An 18,278-nucleotide genomic window follows, 5' to 3' on the forward strand; every position below is an offset into this window, starting at 1 on the left:
CCCTATAAATTGAAGCCACACCTAAGACTGCTTTTTCAATTCACACAATATTCAAAAATCCCTTAAAAAAATACAAAATAAGTACCTGAAATTGTTTTCTATCTCTAGGATTCTCCAAAACTGTCCTTACCAACCCAAAATGTCAACAAAAAAATGGATGAGGCATTGAAGGGGATTTTGGTCTGTTCTCAGGGTGAACGTGGTTTGGAGACATTCATAACACTGATAAAAACAAGTAAAGAGCCTCTTGGCTGGAATATTGCTTAACATCACAACAGCTACTTCATCTTTCATCTGTACTCATATATTTATGTATATATTTATGTATATATTTATGTATATATTTAATCTTAGTAATTCATGAAGCATTCCTTAGAGCAAAACTTTGCACAGTTAAGTGTCAAGTGGCTGCTTTGAAAGGATGACCCTAATACATCTGGAGAGATTAATTTCTCCTTACAATTTCTCTTCAGGTTGTTTTTTTTTTTTTTTTTTTTTTTTTTTATTAGCTGGAATACTGCATATTTTAGTAAAAAATTCCTTCATTTCATTGAATTTGTTTCTGATTGTGAAATTAAATCAGATGCTTTCTCTTTAGACAGAGAGCTGAGGCTGTTCAACCTGGAGAGGAGGAGGCTCCAGGGAGACCTAATGTTAGTCTTTCAGTACCTAAAGGTGATATAAAAGAAAGATGGGGACAGGCTCAGGATGGCGAAGCACTGGAACAGGTTGCCCAGAGAGACAGTGGATGCTCCATCCCTGGAGACATTCAAGGTCAGGCTGGGTGTTGGAGGTGGATTAGATGACCTTTGGGGGTCATTCCAACTCAAATAATTCTCTGGTTCTCTGATTCTCTTTCCTGTTCATCTTCAATTTTCTCCTGGGCTATGTATGTTTCAGCTGATCAACCTGTATTTTATAGCATAATTACTTAACATTATTGACACAGGATAGGGGACCAGTGGGATAAAGGACTGCCCTAATATACCATTTCACAACCTCACCTTCACTTAAAGTGCAGTTAGTCATGATTCTGAGAACAGGCTCTGAATGGAGTTGAGGCTATCTGGATTAAGATGCCCTTTAATAGAATAAGTACAATCTATAAGCTGCAGCTCAAGTGTGAACATCGTTTTCAGACATCTTCACAAACCAGATGAGAGAAAACCAACCAAGAATGTTTCTAAGAGTGAACTTCCTTTATTTTCTGCCCAGTTATGAACTTGTAGCCTATGACGGATTACTTGCAATCCATTGCTAATGGCTTTAGATTGCAATGTAGAGGGAAATGTCTGACTACTTCTTCCTCAGCTCAAAAAAAAAACCCAACCAACCAACCAAAAAAAAAAAAAAAAGAAAAAAAAGAAAAAAACCTCCACACCAAACAAACAAACAAACAAAATTTGTTTAAAAGTGTTGCAAAGAACTTATATCTCTCTCTGTTTCTGCAGTTCTTCTGTAAGAAGACGTGTTCAGAGACTATGAACCTACCAGCGTGATAACCTATTGCATTTTATATCTTTTTTATGTAAGACAAAAAGTAGGACAAAATGTGTCCCCTAACGTTGTAATTTGAAGCACATAACATGGTGGACTGAAGGCAGATTTGCTCATTTGCAATCCAGTGCTTACAGAAAATAATATTTCAAATTTTTGAAATTAACTCCGCACCATGGTCTCTTCCAAAGACATTCAGAGTTACACTGATGTAGTATTCTTACCAAACACATCATAACATTTAGCAAGACATGCAGATATGAATCCATGGTAGGCAGTTTAATGTTGTTAGAACAAGTCCTTATTTTAATTGGAAAGATAACTTGTATTTCATTACTTTCCTGAACACAGACACATGACTGCTATTAACCACTAGATGCCACAGTTGCTCATATAACAGCAATCCAGTCTTTGCTTTGCTCCGTCCACAAAAAAGCAAACAAGCAAACAGACAAACACACATTTCCAACAGATTTCCCTGTGGTGTATCAAAATACTCATACACTGAGCTAAAAATACAACTGCAGGTAGACACTTGTAAGATTTCTGCTCCAAATATCCTCACACTCAACTCTTTTCATAGCCCTCTCTGATAGCACAAAATAGCTTGCAGTTCAGTTTCATCTTGGATGTGTTTAAAATATTTATGGTCATCTCCCACCTCCCAGGTTCACTTGTTTATTTATTTATTTATTTTTCTGTTGACAAAGATAAGTGCTGTTTCCCCTGCTGTCAGACCCGAGGAATCAGAGCTGCTGACATGGAATAGAAGAGTAACTCCAGTGTTTGTGAGAACAGTGGAAGCATGTAGGTGTCATATGTCATCCCTGTGTGACCCACAGCTGCAAGCAAAAGACTAGGGACACTGTGGCAGTAGAGTGTGTGGGTGTGCATGGGGCCCTCACTGCTGGAGGCAGTGCTGCAGATAAGTTGCAGGACTCAGCCGAGCTAAGCATGCAAAGCACAGGCAGTGGAAGACTGCTTTTAAGTGGAAGACTTCTTTGGGAAGCTGAGATGCCCATAATGCTGATAATCCCTAATGCTGTAATGAATGCTTTTGAAGGATGGTTGATTCTGAGGTACAGTGCTTATGTTGTTATTGCAGCCTTGCTCAGCCAGGACAGCATCTCACGGCCATTGCCAAGTCCAAGAACGCTGGTTGCTATTAATCAGCTTTTAATTTTATTAAAAATTCCTACCTCTTTTTGGCTTTCAGAAGGGGGATAAGCAGTCAATTCTCAAAAGCATACAGGCAAACTCACGAAGGAGGATAAAGGCAGCCTGCCTCAGGTGCCACAAGCCTGAGGCCTGAGGTGGGACTGCTTGGGGTTGCATAAACAGCTTGGGCCTGCACAAACTGCTTCAGGCCGCTGTGGTGACAGCTGTGAGCAAATACATAGATGGGCCTGGTAACCAGATGTTTGCTGACGGGCATAATAAACACTCCAGCCTGTACGCAGAGAGGCAAACAGCAATGAATACCTCTGGAAAGGACGTTCAGCCTCAGGGCAGCCAGGCAGTGTGCTGCCCGAGCCTGAGCTCTCACAGCTCAGAGATATGAAGAGTACATAGTCCATTGTATTTTGAAGGAAAGACTGAAAATTACTCCTGTGAGTGACCTCTTCATAGCTAAGGACCATCTACTGCAGGCTTTTTTCTTCCGTTAGGTGGGCAGATCAACTTCTGTCTATTTGGAAAAAGGTCTGACACTCTTTTCCTACTGCTCCATCACTTTTGCTGTCATCTCACAATGCTGAAGCCTATTCCCTTCTTTTGTTCTGGCATTCATGTATGAGACTTAAAAAAATGATAATAGGCAACTCATGGCCTTTGAGAGCTACAAAATGGGTGATTTTGCTGGCGAACAATTGAACATACATCACTGCTTCTTCATTAACTTGAATTTATTTCTGTGAGATGACAATTGAGCACTAGGAATCATTGTGGAACTCCATGGAGGAGATTTTTATGGGAGATTTTTTTTCTGGAGATGAGCAACTTGCATGTGGTGGATATAAACATGAGGGATGAGAGTGATCCCTTCCTGAAGGGAAGCCATCCAAACCTGGACAGGCTAGAGAAGTGGGCCCATGAAAACCTTGTGAGGTTCAGTAAGGCCAAGTGCAGGGTACTGCGCTTGGGTCGGGGCAATCCCAGGTATTTATACTAACTGTGAGAAGAACTCTTTGAGAGCAGCCCTGTGGAGAAGGACTTGAGGACTTGAGAAGGGTCCTGACAGATGAGAAGCAGGACATGAGCTAGCAGTCTGTGCTTGCAGCCTGGAAAGCCAACTCTGCATTAAAAGAGGAGTGGCCAGCAGAGAGAGGGAGGTAATTGTCCCCCTCAGCACTTGTGAGGCCCGATCTGGAGCACTGTGTCCAGGCCTGGGGCCCCCAGCACACAAAGACAAAGAGCTCTTGGAATGGGTCCAAAGGAGGGCCACTAAGATGATCAAAGGGCTGGAGCACCTCTCTGTGAAGAAAGATTGAGTGAACTGCGCTTGTTTAGCTTGGAGAAGGCTCTCAGGAGACCTCATTGTGGCCTTCAAGTACTTGAAGGGAGCTTATAAACAGGAGGGAGTATGGCTGTTTATGAGAGTGGATAGTGATAGGACAGGGGACAATGGTTTTAAACTGAGACACGAGATGTTTAGGTTAGATATTAAGAGGAAGTTTTTCCCACAGAGGGTGATGACACACTGGAACAAGTTGCCCAAGGAGGTTATGGATGCCCTATCTCTGGAGGCATTCAAGGCCAGGCTGACTCTGGGCTGCCTGGTCTGGTGGTTGGTGACCCTGCATGTAGCAGGGGGGTTGAAACTAGATGATCACTGTGGTCCTTTCAACCCAGGCCATTCTATGATTCTATGATTCTCCCGGCACCGCACTCGTGTCATTCAGGAGCACATCTGGGGCAGACACGGCACAGGATGCTCCCGCCGCTGCCGTCCTCGGGCGACTCGCAGCCACGCCCGCCGAACAGCCGATGCGTCGCCGACTCCCGATGTCTGACCGGGGCCCAGCCGTTGGGGGGCGCCGGGGTCCGGCGGGGCATTGGAGTCCGGGCCCATCGACGGGGCTACGGCGCGGGGCAGCTCGGTGGAGACCTAAAAAAATCGTTTCCTTCCGGAGCGACGATGGCGGGGCTGTAACTTCCCCGGTTCGGACTGGGCATCGGCGTCCTCCGGAGTGAGGCGCTCGGAAACCGCGGAGGAATGTAGCGGAGCGGCAAGCGAGGGCCGCTGCCGTGTGGAGGAGGCTGAGCGGTAGGAGGGGCGGGGAGGGACCAGCCGCGGCAGTGACAAGGTGCCAGCGAAGCCGAGGGGACGCTGCTAGGGCTCCACCGCCCACGTCGCCGCCCGCCCGGAGAAGTTTGCCTCGGGAGCAGTGCAACCGCCGGGGCCACCGCGGCCGGGCAGGGGAGCCGCGTCCGAAGCCGCCGCACCCGGAGCCGCGGCGGGACGGGTGTCGCCTCCGGCGGGACGCGGCGGGGGGACGTCGCCCCGCCTGCGCCATGGCAGCACGCTCGCGGAGACCCTGGCTGAGCGTGGTTCTGGGGCTGGTGCTGGGCTTCACTGCCGCCTCCTGGCTCATCGCTCCCCGGGTGGCCGAGATGAGCGAGAAGAAGCGGCGCGGCGCCAGCCTCTGTTCCTACTACGGCCGCGCGGCGGGGCCGGGGGCTGCCGGGGGCGCGGGCGCGGCGGTCGAGCAGCCGGCGGCCGCGGCGGTGCTGGGAGGCACGGGCGTGCGGAGCAGCCCATGGGAACTGCCGGCGGGAGAGGAAGGCACGGTGTTCAGCCCCGCCGCCGGCGGAGAAGCGGAGCAGGAGGAGGAGGAGGAAGGCGGCGAGAAGCGGAGCGGGCGGCCCGGCGGCAGCCGCAACGGGAGCGGTGACTGGGGAGGCGCGGCGGGCTGCGCCAAGCCTCGCAACTTCCTCTACGTTGGGGTAATGACGGCCCAGAAGTACCTGGGCAGCCGGGCGGTGGCGGCGCAGCGGACGTGGGCGCCCTCGGTGCCGGGCCGCGTGGAGTTCTTCTCCAGCCAGGGCTCGGCCGCGCCCCCAGGGCTGCCCCTGCTGCCTGTCGTCGCCCTGCCCGGCGTGGACGACTCCTACCCGCCGCAGAAGAAGTCTTTCATGATGATCAAGTACATGCACGACCACTACCTGGACAAGTACGAGTGGTTCATGCGGGCGGACGACGACGTCTACATTAAAGGTGACCGCGAGTGGCCCGATAGTTGGAGGGAGGCAGGGGAGCACTGGACGCTTCGCGGAAAGAGGCCGTCCCGTCCCACCCGGCAGCGCCCACCGCGGGGGCTGCGGTCTGGCGCTCCTCGGAGGAGGCGTCTTCAGTTACAGTGAGAATTCTCACGTGGCTGAGTAGCACTGCAAGCCGAGCAGACCTCAAAGTCTACCTGTAAAGCTGCTGCTGCGCTTCGCAGCGCGTTCAGAAAGTATTGGCCCAGGTGCAGCGTGGGTGTTGTAACACCGTTAGTTAAGGACGTTCTGCAATCTTCTCCCTTTTGGTATGTGCTTGCCACTGCCTAAGGAAAAAAGTTGCTTTCTGATAACAAGAGAAAAACCACTGTTATTTGTTATTCCTAGGGAGGTATGGCCAAATGGCAGAGGCATGAGTCTGGGTTATGAGCGTGGTACAAACTGTAGAAATTTAACTTGAGGTAACTGCACTATTTGTCGCTTGGTTTGTCTGAGTCATTTAATAGGTTCCTTACTTGTCAGCTGTCATTCATCCCTGAACTGTTTACACACCACACCTACATGGATTTGGTTGCAGGAGTAAAAGCTGACACTGTTGTCTTTGGGCTTAGTTCTGAGTTGTAGTTAACCTGTCTTTAATCGGGTGCAAGTTAAACCTGTGTGCCAACTTTAAATTTCAGGTAAATGCTGAGTTACATTTCTTGCAAAAAATTGGTAAGCCATTTAAAAGAAAATGCTGGATTTTTGACATGTTCCAAGGGGAAGAACAGGAAATTATTCTGTATCAAAGGTTTCTTCTAATTTAGGCTTGAGCTCATCTTTTCCAAAATCGATCTCATTAGAAATAATACCTGACATTTTTCCTCAGTGTCTCTTCCTCCTCAGCTTAGAACTATATTGACAAATTGTCTCGCATTAGAGTTTTAAACTACTGAGGGAATGATTTCCATGTGTTGGCTGAATAGTGTAAGGCTTTGATTATATTCTCTCTTCAGGCTACATGAAAGTGCCATTGAAATATTAATTGAGGATATTCATTTTAAAAAATAGTCTGAGACATATAAAGTTGCCCAAGGATACTACCCTGGAGGTAATTTTCTATGATAGTCTAAGGTGCCTGTTAGATTGCAGAGAACAAGCTTGAGATGCAGGAAAACAGATGGCTGTTAGACAGCCATCATTAGACAGTAGACAGATAACAGTGTTTTTTTATTTTTTCAGGTGAAAAATTGGAGGAGTTTCTTCGCTCACTGAACAGCAGTGAGCCTCTGTATTTGGGACAGACTGGTCTGGGTAACATTGAAGAACTTGGGAAGCTGGGACTTGAGCCTGGAGAGAATTTCTGCATGGGAGGGCCAGGAATGATATTCAGCCGGGAGGTTCTGAGGAGGATGGTGCCACACATAGGTGAATGCCTTCGTGAGATGTACACCACTCACGAGGACGTGGAGGTGGGCAGGTGCGTCCGAAGATTTGGAGGAACGCAGTGTGTTTGGTCCTATGAGGTAAGTGAAAGGATTTGTCCCACAGGGTTGTTTATTTACAGAGTTTTGCATCTTGCAGAGAATCTGCCATCTCTTTCCACTATAATTAGGTTTTAATAAATGCATTAGAATGTAAACTGCAGACTGCAGGGAAAAGTGGTAGGAAAACATTCATAGCACGTGGCTGCAACCATCTACTATTTCTACTTGTACTTTTTAGTTTTCATTTAGTGATGGTTACTGTAGCTTGTATCTGTGAGCAGCCATGTTGTAAGTATTGCTATCTGATAAGTTGCTAAAGCATTACCTGTAGGTTTTCTATAAATAATCCTTGGCAGGGTGCTGCTCCATTTGATGTGTAATGTTGAAGTTGGACCCTTTCAGAAATCATTTCTATATAAGCATTTGGCATATCATATTTTTCTATGGCACAGATTCATAAAATATACTGTGGTATTTGAAGAGGAATTGCCTGTATTTTCTTAATTATTCGGATGCATTTGAATAGAAATCCTGATGGACAAATGTAGAAATTGGGACTAATTTTTTCCTTATACAGATATGAAATTTGTTATATTGCTTGTGTCCCTGATACACTTTCAACAGTACTTTACTTAGTGAACGTATTTTACTCAGTGTTTAAATTTATGACAGACACATACAGCATAACAAATCTTAGTATGCTTAGGTCCTTCTGGGAAAAAATGACTTCATTCAGTAGCAACATTTTCTGAAGTAATAAAGAGGTGTTGCAGCTCCAAAAAAGTTTGCGGTGCTGAGACTAGGAATCAGGGCTATTTCATTAAAAAACATTGTGGTTAATGGCAACATCATCTTTGCAGATTGAAATAGACGGAGTGTGCAGCTGACAGGAAGGGTGAAGAGTGATAGCATAAAATTTTAGTTATTTTGACTGGTTCTTTAATATTAATCTTTGCTTGTCCTTGTGACGCTACCTCATAAAGCAGAAAAATCATTTAAATGGGCCACTGAAAGAGGTTATATGTTATTAAAGACAAAAAGTCAAGGAAAATAATTGTTTTTCTGCATTAATGTTTTTTTTTCTTTTTTTTCTGAAAGGCCTGGAAAAAGGTGTCTATTTAAAAATGGGTTTGGTAGGCTGCACTGAATGAACGGTGAGAGAACTGTAAATCTTAAATTGCTAATATGGATTTAGGAGGTGGAAATCTTATCTCTTATTCCACTATAGAAGTGTGTTTTTAAAGACTACTTCAACAAGTGGTTTGAATTAAAATGTGGTAAAATACACCAGCTGCACTGCTAGAGCAGGGAACGTATTTATTGTGCAGGTGAGGATTAATGTTATACTAGTAGTTCTTAGTCAGACTTTTAAGCACTGGTAGCTTAATTCTATATTCTGATGTATGTGGACTTTGCTTGTGAAAGTTCATTTTAAAATTCTTAATTCTTAAATGCCTGCTTATTTATATCAGATATTAGAATTCTAATTCTGGTCTGACAGTAGTATCTTGTTTTTTTTTTTTCCTTTTTTCTTTTTTCTGTTTTGTCATCTTGGGAAGAAAAGTGATGATAACTTGCTTATAATTTACTACTGAATGTAAGTGGGATAGGGCAAAATTTGAATTTGCTTTTTTTCTGTTTTGGAGACTTGTGTCTAGGATGGACTGCAAAGCGTGTTTCACATTTGTCTTGAAGGGGTTTTGTACTGAAGTACTGAACTTAGTCCTGCTGGGCTGCAAGGTTTTTATGAACATCAGTACCTTTAGGGAGATTGTGAGGTTTGAATGTATAGCTGAAAACTAATGTGAACTGGGAACAATTCCATTCAGGTTTGTCGGAATAGAAAACCTGTAGAATAAAGTTGAATCTGTGTGACATAATTTTGTTACTGGATTTATTCTCTAGGAATGGGAACTGAGAGTCTTTTTTGTTGTTAAAGATGAAGGAAGTTGAAGAACTCATGAGAAAACGTGATGTGCTTGATCTTTGCCGGGTGCCTCTGGTGGTGTAGGTGAACCTGACTGCCACTCAGGCTTTGTTTTGTTCCTGTGTAGAGGTACAGCCAGAATGTTGTGCTTGCCTGTGTGCCTGTATTGATTTACACTTACGCTGGCTGGCAAGGAAAGGACTACAGTGTTATTTTAAGAGTTTCTTTCTCCATCAGAAAGAACAGGAAAAGAAGAGGTATATGAACCTGCAGTAACTGTTGCTTAGAGAGTAATTTTCTGGACTTAATCCTTCTTGTGCCCAGTAGGAAGCCAGGGCTGAGAACCTATCTCCCACATGCCAAGTAAGTTATGGCTGAGGTGATCTGTCTCTCTGTCTCCGCTGACAGCACTCTTCCTCTTTAAATCACAAATTAGTCACTGGATTGCTGAGAAAGCTAGTCTAATAGCAGAATTTTGGGGGGACCTTGGGTGGAGCAGATGAGAAACAAGCCTGCCTTGGGGCTGCTGTTTGTCAAATGCCCACAGTCAGCATTAAAGGTGGCTGTTGCTGGTGTGCAGTGGCTGCCCAGTACAGGTGTTCTGCTTCGCCTACCATGCTGTGCATGCCTGTGGTGAACTGGATGGAGTGAGGGTGAACCATCCAAATCCATGTCCCTGTGTGACGGAGAGACAAAGGGGCGGTGGTGTTTGGGAGTGTCTGGTAGAACAGCATTAGGCAGGTCAGGAGTAACAGCTGAGCTATAGCAGCAGTGCAGTGCCCCAGCATGGGCAGGAGAGACTGATGGAGCCCTGTGTTGTGCTCAGATCGTTTTCTCCTTGCTTTTTGCAGGAAATCCATCTTTGTTCAGATGCGGTTTTCAATTACGTCTTAACTTATTGTCCAGTTTTGGCAATGCTATAGTGATTAAGGTGTGATTAAAACTGGCACATTTGCAAAAAATGCCTCTCTAAAAAGTCTCAGAGATTTTTCTTTTTCAGCTTTAGCATCTTCTGCTTTCCCAGATCAATAATAATAGAAATTAAATAGGATCTTTTGTGTTCTCAGAGTCCGTATTTCAAGCGACCAACTCTCCTCCACTAACTTTGAAGCCTAGAAGAGCTTTGCAGTGGATGAAGAGGGTAGCTTGGCGTTAATGATTCACACTTTGTTTTATTCTTTGGAAAGTAGAGAGAGATACAGTTGAAAAACAGACATCGTGTTCCATGCTTTGCTTTTTATGAGGATCTATTTTGTAAAGGGCTATTATGTAAATGAAAAAAACCCAAAACTCGAGAAGGCCGATTGCTTTATTCTCATCCCTTCCTCTTTTCTTTTCTTTAAACTGATCTTTATGGTGTTAAAAGATAGCTTTGTAATACGTAATCTAAGTACATAACAAATCAGAAAAGGAGAAAATAAATAAGGTGACTAACAATTCTAACAGAAGCCAAACATCTTCAGATTACAGATACTATCAGTGACCCAGGAGATTTTTTTTTGTTTTCCAGAAATGGAAAGGTGAGAAATGCAACATAAAACTAATTAAGATTTTGAGACTTTAATGCTAAGTTTGTAAGGGTTGTCTTTTTGTAGACTTCATTCTACTTTCTACAGGAGAAAAAAGGCATTAAAACTACATTCATAGAAATTGGCCTATACACTTTCAGTGTTTTGGTGATGCATGCTTTGATATTGAAAAAAAGTAATTTGACTGTACATACAAGCAATCCACATTAATGACTGCATGTATTTTCCCACTGTTTAATAGTCTCGTCTCATCAACTTTTTTTTTAATTTTATTTTAAATAGAGGAACTCTTTAGTATCGTATTTGTTTTCTATTCCCAGTACTTACAGTAAGTATCCTGCAAAGATATCTCTTTATCAAATTGCTTGCCCTGGCACTGTGACTGTCTCTTGAGGTATAGGAATGCCTACTAATCATCTTCTGCTGGAAATACTTTCTTTAAATGCTGATTTTCCTTTCTTATGCCTCATAATTTTTGGTGAGGGACTTAGCTGTTTGTGTTTTGGTGGTCCTTTTTGGAGCCAGGGATTGGACTTGGTGATCCCTGTGAATCCCTTCCAGCTTGGGATATTCCATGACTCTCTGTCTCTCTCTATTTTGAAGATGTCGGATAAAAGTGGAGCTTTCAGTTGAACACCATACAAGCATTAGGGGTGTATTTGTCTTTGGTGAAGATAGGATGGTGTTTTATTGTTAGGATACTGGCATGCTAAATTCTGAAGCAGAGATACCTAAGCAACTGTACTTGGGCTGAGCAGCTACATTAGATGTTTACTTAAATGCAACCATTATATTAAGAAGGCATAGAATAAGCTGTCAGTGATCCTAGAGAAAAAAAATGTATGAAGGTGTGAATAATTAAGGTAGTAGCAGTGTCTGAGGTTGTGAGGAAAGGAATAGAATCACAGAATTGTAGGGGTTGGAAGGGACCTCCAGATATCATCGAGTCCAACCCCCTGCCAAAGCAGGTTCCCTACAGCAGGTCGCACAGGTAGGCATCCAGGCAGGTCTTGAACATCTCCAGAGAAGGAGACTCCACCACCTCCCTGGGCAGCCTGTTCCAGTGCTCCGTCACCCTCACTGTAAAGAAGTTCTTGCGCACATTCATGCAGAACTTCCTATGCTGCAGCTTATGTTGGTTTCCCCTTGTCCTGTCTCCACGTACCACTGAAAAGAGACTGGCCTCACCACTATGGCCCCCACACCTCAGATATTTATAGACCTGGATCAGGTCCCCTCTCAGTCGTCTTTTCTCAAGGCTGAACAGACCCAGTTCACTCAGCCTTTCTTCATAGGAGAGATGCTCCAGGCCCTTCACCATTTTTGTGGCTCTCCGCTGAACTCTTTCCAAGAGGTCCCTGTCTTTTTTGTACTGGGGAGCACAAAAGAATAAATGATTTAGAATGATCACAGAGGCCTCAGAATGTGCTTTCTTTAACTATTTCTTATTTAAAGTTACCTTGGTACAGCAACATTAATGATAGATATCAAAATTGATCACTCGATATGGTTCTCACCGGATTAGAAGAGTGATTTGTATTTCCATACCATTTTAGTACAGTGTTTCATAGAGTCACAGAATGGCCTGGATTGAAAAGGACCACAGTGATCGTCTAGTTCCAACCCCTCTGCTATGTACAGAGTTGCCAGCTACTAGGCGAGGCTGCCCAGAGCCACATCCAGCCTGACCTTGAATGCCTCCAGGGATGGGGCATCCACAGCCTCCTTGGGCAACCTGTTCCAGTGTGTCACCACCCTCTGTGTGAAAAACTTCCTCCTAATATCTAACCTAAACCTCTTGTGTCTCAGTTTAAAACCATTCCCCCTTTTCCTATCACTATCCACCCTCATAAACAACTGTTTCCCTTCATGTTTATATGCTCCCTTCAAGTACTCGAAGGCCACAATGAGGTCTCCCTGCAGCTTTCTTTTTTCCAAGCTAAACAAGCCCAGTTTCCTCAACCTTACTTCGTAGGAGAGGTGCTCCAGCCCTCTGATCATCTTAGTGGCCCTCCTCTGGAACTGCTCCAAGAGTGTGCTTTGTGTGCTGGTGGCCCCAGACCTGGACGCAGTGCTGCAGATGGGGCCTCACAAGAGCTGAGTAGAAGGGGGCAATCACCTCCCTCTCCCTGCTGGTGGCCACTCCTCTTAATGCAGCCCAGAACACAGTTGGCCTTCCGGGCTGCAAGCACACAGTGCTGCTCATGTCCAGCTTCTTGTCCACCAGGAGCCCCAAGTCCTTCTCTGCAGGGCTGCTCTCAAGGAATCTTCTCCCATTCTGTATAAACTTGGGATTACGCTGGCCCAAGTGCAGCAACTTGCTCTTGGCTTTGTTGAACCTCATTAGGTTCTCATGGGTTCACTTTTGCTGCCTGTTCAGGTCCCTCTGGATGGCTTCCCTTCCGTCCAATATATTGGGTGCACTGCTTGGCTTTGTGTCATCTGTAAACTTGCTGGAGGCACACTGGAATCCATCGTCTGTCTTTGATCAAGTGTTTCTGTGTGTACATGTTACCAGATTTATAAGAAGTCATTGAAGAAATACTGTTTCAGTAACTGTAGTGTTGAAATGACATTCTTCTGTCATTCCATGTGGTCCTCATTTGAGCCACGTGCTCCTATAGCACTGTGCAGACTTTGTGAGAAATCTACAGTCAACCATTCTTCCTGGGCAATTTGGAGACACATGGCTCCCTCCTTTGAGTTCTTCTTGCCCCACATCATTCTACAATGGGAGTTTGGCTGGCAGTTGAAAAGGTTTGTGATGAGAAGGCAAAGATATTCCTAGAATTTTCATTTTCAAAATCTTTTTATTTCTTATATTCTGATGTATAAACTTCCTTTCCACACTTGTAAGTTGTGTCATGTTTATGGTTTCTGACAAAGTGTTTTGCTTGACTGTGTTACTTGAGCCTTTTTGCAGGTGAGTTATGTGTTGCAGACTGATTTAACTAAGTTAAATGGTATAATGTTGCTCAAAGTGTGTGCAATATTTTCAAAGACTCTAACCAATCTGGTGGCCTTTTATGGTGGAGTGACAGAATTGGTGGACAAAGGAAAGGCAACCAGTGTCATCTACCAGGACTTGAGCAAGGCCTTTGACATGGTCCCCCACCACATCCTTATCATCAAATTGGAGAGATGTAGATTTGATGGGTGGACACTCGATGGATAAGAAACTGGTTGAAAGGCCAAAGACAGAGGGTGGTGATCAATGGCTCTATGTCCAGGTGGAGGCCGGTAACGAGCGGCATCCCCCAGGGGTCTGTCTTTGGGACCGGTGCTCTTTAACATCTTTATCAATGACATCGATGAGGGAATTGAGTGCACCCTCAGCAAGTTTGCTGATGACACCAAGCTGAGTGGTGCAGTTGACACAGTAGAAGGAAGGTATGCCATGCAGAGGGACCTGGAGAGGCTAGAAAGGTGGGTCCCGGTGAGCCTGATGAGGTTCAACATGGCAAAGTGCAGAGTTTCACACTTGTGCCGGAGGAATCCCAGGCATCCATACAGACTGGAAGGAGCAGTCCTTGAGAGCAGCCCTGCAGAGAAAGACCTGGGGGTCCTGGTGGATGAAAAACTTAGCATGAGCCAGCAGTGTGCTCTTGCAGCTTGGAAAGCAGATGGTATCCTGGGCTCCATCAGAAGAGGATTGGCCAGCAGGGACAGGGAGGTGATTGTCCCTCTCTATTCTGCTCTTGTGAGGCCCCATCTGGAGTACTGTGTCCAGGTCTGGAGCCCCCAGTACAAGAAAGACAGGGAGCTGTTGGAGAGGGCCACAAAGATGATCAGAGGGCTGAAGCACCTCCCTTACAAAGACAGGCTGAGGAAGCTGGGCTTGTTTAGCCTGGAGAAAAGAAGGCTGCAAGGTGTCCTGATAGCAGCATTCCAGTACATAAAGGAGCCTATAAACAGGAGGGGAATCAACTCTTTGAAAGGGTAGATAACAGCAGGACAGGGGAAAATGGTTTTAAGTTGAGGGAGGGAAGATTTAGATTGGATGTCAGGGGGAAGTTCTTAACAGAGAGAGTGGTGAGGTGCTGGAACAGGCTGCTCATAGAGGCTGTGGATGCCCCATCACTGGAGGTGTTCAAGGCCAGGTGGGATGGGGCTCTGGGCAGCCTGCTCTCATATTAAGTGGGGAGGTTGGTGGCCCTGCCTGTTGTGGTGTGTGTGGGATTGGAGTTTCATGATCCTTGAGGTCCCTTCCAACATGGCCATTCTGTGATCCTGTGATACTGTAATAGGCAGAGGCACTATGTCCGTGCTCCCTCTCAACTCCAGAATTGATGAGCTTTGTTACTTTTTCCAGACTTTTTTTTAATGTCTCTTTTTGTTTGTATTTAGAAAATCTCATGATAGCTTTATTCTGACTTCCCAGCTTCACATCCTTTGATGAGCTCGAAAGATGTGAGATTCTGCTAAAACAGAAATGGCTCAGAAAAAGAAACTGGAAGTTGTAAACAAGGAGAGTTTAACTGAAATAAGTACTAATTAAATGTACTTTTAGTCACTGGGGTGTTTTATATGAAAATATATATTTTGAGTTATTGTCCTTATGTGCTGTTATATTATATGTTTATTTAAATATTTCATATTGTGACATAAAATATTTTAAAAGTATCTCTTAATTTGAAGTGTAGCAAGAACTGCTGACTTTCAATGTTTCTTACTAGTTACGACTAATAGTTTAAGCTCAGGACTAGTCCACAAGTTAGTTGCTTTTTCAGTATATATTAGAAGCTGGACAGCAAATAAATGTTGTAAGAAATCTTTCAAAACATACATATACCTAGCAAACAAAGAACATCTTCAGCTGGAGGTATAATTTTAGGAAGTTCTGGGGGAGTAATGACATAGGCTTTGTGAATGCTGTTTTATGTATAATTTAGTCTTCAAACAAACCTAGGAAAGCAAAGGTTACCTTTACTTTTATTTTAGCTGAATGCTTTGCAGTCACTTTCCACATTGCTTGAAGTTTTATCTTTAGTAAGATAACCCCTTTTGAATGTTAAAAAAGAGTTTAAGTCTCTTCTGGGATCTGTAAGTTTAAACAAGCAAGATAGGCTAAAGAAATATGGTATGTTCATGCCTGTAGTGCAGTGGAAGCTCCTTAAGACCTTCTAAGCTGTTCCAGGTATTTATTGCAACCTTACTCCTGTAAAGCTTAGGAATTTATCTTTCAGTTTTTCTTTACAGTTATATCAGTGCAATTCTGTTTTTTATGTACATATATATGTTCTGGCTTCCAGATTCATTTTAGCTTTTTGGCTTTTCATTTTTCGTGACCATAGTGTGCCTGGTAGCATAATAACTTTTCATCACCAAAGGGAACTTTCTTACCAGTGAACTGCTTGAAGTACACGACTTCTTATTTTTGATTATGATAAACATCAGTGGCTTTTTCAGTAACTTCATATTGGCTGTGCAAAAAATTTTCTGAAGTACATGAGTTTTAGTTATAGAAATCAGGGAATTTAACTAGAATAGATGTTAAGTGGTGACAAAACATTTTGTCAAATGAAACTTTTATTAAGCTTTTCTATTTTTTTAAGTTGTTAACTGTTTATTAAGTATAAACCTTTGAATAACAAATGAAAACACATTTTAGTATTTTCTATTCTTTTTTTCTTTTTTTAATTTGTCTTCATGTGGGAAAGAAGGGGGAAGCAAGGGGAAAATAATTGCACCTAACCAATTTCTGAAATGAATTAACAAGAACACAAAATATTGGAAAATGGTAAAAAGTAATTTTTCATAATATCTGGCCATGGAAATTTTGGAGAATGAGTTTTTAGTATATACAAGAAGGTCATATAAGTGTATATCTTTTGTGGTATCTTGGGGCTTTGAAGTTTGCTTAAAGCTGCAGCGTGTGTTTGTTTACCTCTCCCAAACATTGGTTGCTCTTTCTACTTTCAGAAAGAATTCTGCACTGAAACTCTGCATTGGGCATCCTTACACGCATCTTGGTCATAAGTAGTCAGAGTTTGCTGCCCTCTTTGAAGTCAGTAAGCCATCATGTGTAGCATATGAAACATGAGAATGAGCCTAGCTTCAGATTTGCTTCGGTTTTCCTCTTCTTCTTGAGTGTAAGCATGTATGTTTGGTGATGGAAGCTCTGTGGGGACAGACGTGGGAGATGTGTCATCTTCCTGTAGTGTCCACCTGAAATGGCTGGTTGTCAGTCTGAGTGTGTTCATCAGCTGTCCAGCCCAGTCCAGGCTTCCTAGTTCATCAGCATGACGATGCTTGAAGCAGCAGTGGTGGTGTTATTTTACTGTGCATGATGGTAGAACCAGGAGAGGAATGTGCTGAAAGAAGCTAAGTTGGAACAGTAGACTGACATGCCTGCATTGAGGTCGGTGTGTTAGGAAGAGCTTCTGTTGAATCAGCACCTTGTGTTTGGGAATTCTATCTCACAAGACTTCTCTTGTGACATATTGCCTTAAAACATGCATGTTTGAGGAGTGTAAAAGCACTCATGCTCCCAGATTGATCTGAATAGGATTTATATTAGCTGTGGATGCTGTTGATAAAATGCTGACAAAAATTAATTAGCACAGAAGGGGAAAATCTAATTGACACCTTCAAAAGAGTTGTGTTAGTTATTTAAGTATGTTCTAAGATACTCTATTATATGCTGTTCTTGGTTGAATTATCACTTATAAAATGGGAACTCTTACAGTTTTCTTATATCTGAACATTGGTGATGCCTACTTCTGCATTTGAAAATACATATTAAGTGTCCCTGCAGGAGCTTCCCATAAGGACTTAAAATAACTCAGCTGTTGGCAATTGGATTGTTGAGTGCTGCATTATAATCACAGAATCACAGACTGGCCTGGGTTGGAAAGGACCTCAAGGATCATGAATCTCCAAACCCCTGCCACAGGCAGGGCCACCAACCCCTCCATTCAGTGCTAGACCAGGCTGCCCAGGGCCCCGTCCAACCCGGCCTTGAACAACTTCAGGGATGGGGTATCCACAACCTCCCTGGGCAGCTGTTCCAGCACCTCACCACTCTCTAGGTGAAGAATTTCCCCCTGCCGTCCAGCCTAAATCTTCCCTCCTTCAACTTAAAACCATTTCCCCTTGTCCTGCTGTTATCTACCCTTTCAAAGTGTTCATTCCCCTTCTGCTTGTAGGCTCTCTTTAGGTACTGAAAGGCTGCAATGAGGTCACCCTGCAGCCTTCTTTTCTCCAGGCTAAACAAGCCCAGCTCCCTCAGCCTGTCTTCATAGTGGAGGTGCTCCAGTCCCCTGATCATCTTTGTGGCCCTCCTCTGGACCCTTTCCAACAGCTCCCTGTCTTTCTTGTACTGGGAGCTCCACACTTGGACGCAGTGTTCCAGATGGGGCCTCACAAGAGCGGAGCAGAGAGGGACAATCACCTCCCTGTCCCTGCTGACCAGCCCTCTTCTGATGGAGCCCAGGATACCATCTGCTTTCTGAGCCGCAAGGGCGCATTGCTGGCTCAAGTTAAGCTTTTCATCTATCTTGACTGGGTCTTTCTCTGCAGGACTGCTCCCAAGGACTGTTCCTTCCAGTCTTTATGGATGCCTGGGATTCCTCCGGCACAAGTGTGAAACTCTGCACTTTGCCATGTTGAACCTCATCAGGCTCACCGGGACCCACCTTT

General features: G+C 44.2%; 1 protein-coding gene across 1 annotated transcript in view; it reads left to right on the top strand.

Moving 5' to 3' along the window:
• The first annotated feature begins 4,691 nt into the window (after window positions 1–4,691).
• The window catches only part of CHSY3 (chondroitin sulfate synthase 3), a 152,055-nt gene continuing 138,468 nt past the window's right edge, over window positions 4,692–18,278 (top strand). Inside the window, exons 1-2 of the mRNA XM_048931256.1 lie at window positions 4,692–5,713; window positions 6,937–7,220. Of these exons, the coding sequence (XP_048787213.1) occupies window positions 5,011–5,713; window positions 6,937–7,220 (987 nt within the window). The 5' untranslated portion in view covers window positions 4,692–5,010. The remainder of the gene's footprint in view (window positions 5,714–6,936; window positions 7,221–18,278) is intronic.

Source organism: Lagopus muta, chromosome Z (genome assembly GCF_023343835.1).
Source record: "Lagopus muta isolate bLagMut1 chromosome Z, bLagMut1 primary, whole genome shotgun sequence".
Lineage (NCBI taxonomy): Eukaryota > Metazoa > Chordata > Aves > Galliformes > Phasianidae > Lagopus > Lagopus muta.